Source organism: Galeopterus variegatus, unplaced genomic scaffold, assembly GCF_000696425.1.
Source record: "Galeopterus variegatus unplaced genomic scaffold, G_variegatus-3.0.2 Scaffold4403, whole genome shotgun sequence".
NCBI lineage: Eukaryota > Metazoa > Chordata > Mammalia > Dermoptera > Cynocephalidae > Galeopterus > Galeopterus variegatus.
The window spans coordinates 153480-156731 of NW_007730514.1; the positions used below are offsets into that span (position 1 = coordinate 153480).

At 39.5% G+C, this 3252-nt stretch overlaps 1 protein-coding gene across 1 annotated transcript in view; it reads left to right on the forward strand.

The window, feature by feature from the left end:
• LOC103603024 (olfactory receptor 10J1-like) overlaps window positions 1-757 on the forward strand; it is a 1810-nt gene extending 1053 nt beyond the window's left edge. Inside the window, 2 exon segments of the mRNA XM_008587492.1 lie at window positions 1-522; window positions 524-757. Of these exon segments, the coding sequence (XP_008585714.1) occupies window positions 1-522; window positions 524-757 (756 nt within the window).
• The last annotated feature ends 2495 nt before the right edge of the window (window positions 758-3252 follow it).

The window sequence follows — 3252 nt, forward strand, 5'->3', positions numbered from 1 at the left end:
AATTTCTTTTTAAGTGTCCTCTCCACTTCAGAGACTTTCTACTCCCTGATGATTATCCCACGCATGCTTTCTAGCCTTGCAGGCCTGAGCCTGTCCATCTCCCTGGAGGGCTGTGGAACCCAGCTCTTCTTTTTCCTTGGCTTTGCCATTACCAACTGCCTCCTGCTAGCAGTAATGGGGTATGATCGCTATGTGGCCATCTGCAACCCCCTTCCCTACTCAATCTTCATGAATTGGAGGGTCTGTGCCACACTGGCATCCTTGGTCTGTGCCACAGGATTCTCACTCTCACTGGTTCAGGCTGTGGCCACTTTCAGACTGCCCTTCTGCAACTCACTGATTGAGCATTTCTTCTGTGATGTTCAACCTGTGTTGGACCTGGCCTGTGCTGTCCCAATCATCAATGATATTCTGACCTTAGTTATCAGCCTCCTGGTGCTCACAGCCCCTGCCACCTTCCTCTTCATCATGTATGTTCTCATTATTTCCACAATTCTCAAGATTGCCTCAGCTGAAGGGTTAAAAGAAGACCTTTGCCACCTGCACCTCCCACCTCACTGTGGTCATTGTCCACTATGGCTGTGCCTCCATTGCCTACTTCAAACCCAAATCAGAGAACACCAAAGATCAGGATCAGTTAATCTCAGTAACCTACACTATTATAACACCTTTGCTGAACCCTGTTGTCTACAGTCTGAGAAATAAAGAAGTCCAGAATGCTCTGTGGAGAGTGGTAGATAGGAAATTCATTTCCTAAGATGATAATCCCTACCCAAATATTTGTGTATATATTCCAGATGGAAGCTTGTAGGTAAAGTTATAGAGCCAGAGTTTCATGCAGCCAGTCAAGTCTCTTAAATCACAGCCAGGGCCAGGGCAAAAGTGAAGCTGGGAGCTAGCCTCTAATAATTGAGTCTCCCTTTCTCAACCTCTTGTTAACATAATAAAAACACAGGTCACTTGACAGACCTATACACAGACACACGTTGCTCTACTCTTAGAGACAATTACAAGGTCAAAGTGTGATATAGTGTTCAAATCAAGCTTAAGGTTAAGGACCCAGTCCATTTTGCTGAAGTATAAACCATATTACAAGCATTACTCAACTGAATCTTCTTTTAACATAAATTGAATGCTTAAACAAGTGGTTACTAGAAAGGATATCTGCATAATATAATTGGCTTGGTTTGTAATAAGATAAGAGCAAAACAAAAATATAGATATCCTTTAAGAAATGGGTCTGAAATGAGCTAAGATCTTTCTAGAACCCCACTGTACATTTCCTGTAACCCACAGGTGGGACTCCAAATGAAATTGAACTAGGGGGGGAGTTGAGTGGAGAAGATTCCTAATCAGCATTCAAAAGCAATGGGACTCTGGCCATGTGAACAAAGTTCAGGGAACTTGGTCTGATTCTTCGCTTCTTCTGGCTAAAGATAAGCCACATGAAGGAGAAGGCTTTGTGGGACTGAAAAGGGTTCTTTTCTCATGGACAAGATGAACAACAAGCTCAAAGAAAGAGAAGGCTGCTCAGGAAACAGACTGCCAAAAACATGCTATAAAACTAGTTAAGGAAAAAAAAGTAGGAACAGGTCCAGATTGGAGTCTCCAGTGATAGCAGAATAGGGGAAGGGGAAGGCAGTAAGACAGGTAAGGGTCAAGAAGAGCAAGAATAATTTAGAAAAAGTCCTTCAGATTGGGTTCTCTCCTTCCCTTTGTAAGCCAATTCACAAAGGCAAGGAAAGAAAATTAAATGGAAATATGAAAAAGCCAACATAGCACCTACCTGAAAAATTAGGTAATTTCATGACTCCTGAAAACCTGACCAAAGTCAATAGCAAGGGGCTTCAATGTAAGAACTTTGATATGGGTAAAGCAACTTGAGTTAGAATGGAATACTAAAAGACTATTTACTGTTTCTCAACTCAAAAAAATCAAAGTAGACTCAATTTGTGAGACAAAATAGGTGATGAATAAAACTATAATGATTAACAGTTGTAATTACTGAGCAAATCAAAATTATTATATTGAGATATTTACAAGAAGATGCACAAGAAATATATGAGTACACAGTACTTTCATTGTGTGTGAACTGATTGTGAATTTTATGCATGTAGGTGCATAGAAAGCTAACTTTAATAAAGTTCTGCAACTCAATCTACTATGTAATTCTGAGCTGCCAATCTGCTGGCTGGCAATTAAATATTGATAAGTCATGTTATGAGTAAAAACAATAAAGTTCAAGGTTCTGCTCCTCCTCTTTTTTCCACCTCTTTCCGATTATCCTTGGGGTGAATCAAGTGCTGGTCAAGGCTTTTAGTTTTCTTAACATGTAGGAAGAGGAACCTGATTCATGGTCATTTCCAGCTCCCCATGTTAGATTCTATGGAGATACATGACCCCCAATGGTCATCCTTGTTGGCATCTATTGAAATGACTTTGGTCTTGTGTTCTTGAATCAGTGAGGTCCCTGCTCTTCATATCTTTCTTCTAACCACTTTGAAGCTACTCTAGGTCCACTGACCCTCTCTCAGCGACTTCTTAAGGGCACCTGGACATTCGACTGCAGCCTTGCTGCCATAGTGGAGTGAATAGGACATGGTAAGGGGTGACCAAGCCATCTACCTGATGCCTTACTCAGCCATTTCTGCTCTACAAGGATCCAAGCATTTTTTAAAAGGCTTTTCTGGGAAATGAGGGGCATAATCCCTTTTCTTTTATCAGTTTCCTTCCTTTGTTCCCTACAGTGGGGTTTAGCTGGTGTAGGAGCAAGAGCAGACTTTCCACAATATCCAACTAACTGTGGTGTCGTCTCCCTCAAAGGCAGAATGGTTTTATTTTATTTTGGTAGAAAAACCTGAATTCTTCCCAACTGTATAGTTTACATTATACATTTCACATACAAAATACTTTAGTCCTTAGGCTTTTGATATTCACAATCATTCTTTAAAATCTAAAAGAGGTTTTCCTCCCTAGAAAAGTTTGCCAAACTTAAAAACTAATTCAGCTTTCAATACAAATGGCTTAGTTATGAGTTTGAAAAAAAACTTTTTAAAATTAAATTTACTTTTAAAAAAAGTTCTTTTGGTTTTCTCCTTCCCTGGGGCAAATGAATATCCTCTGGCACAATGTAGAATAACAATAACAATTTTAAAAAGAGGGGAAGCATTAGATTATTATAACATCATTCCACAATATTTCTTCCTAGAGTAGATTTTTTGTGGAATTTCATAAAACATTTACTTTTCATTT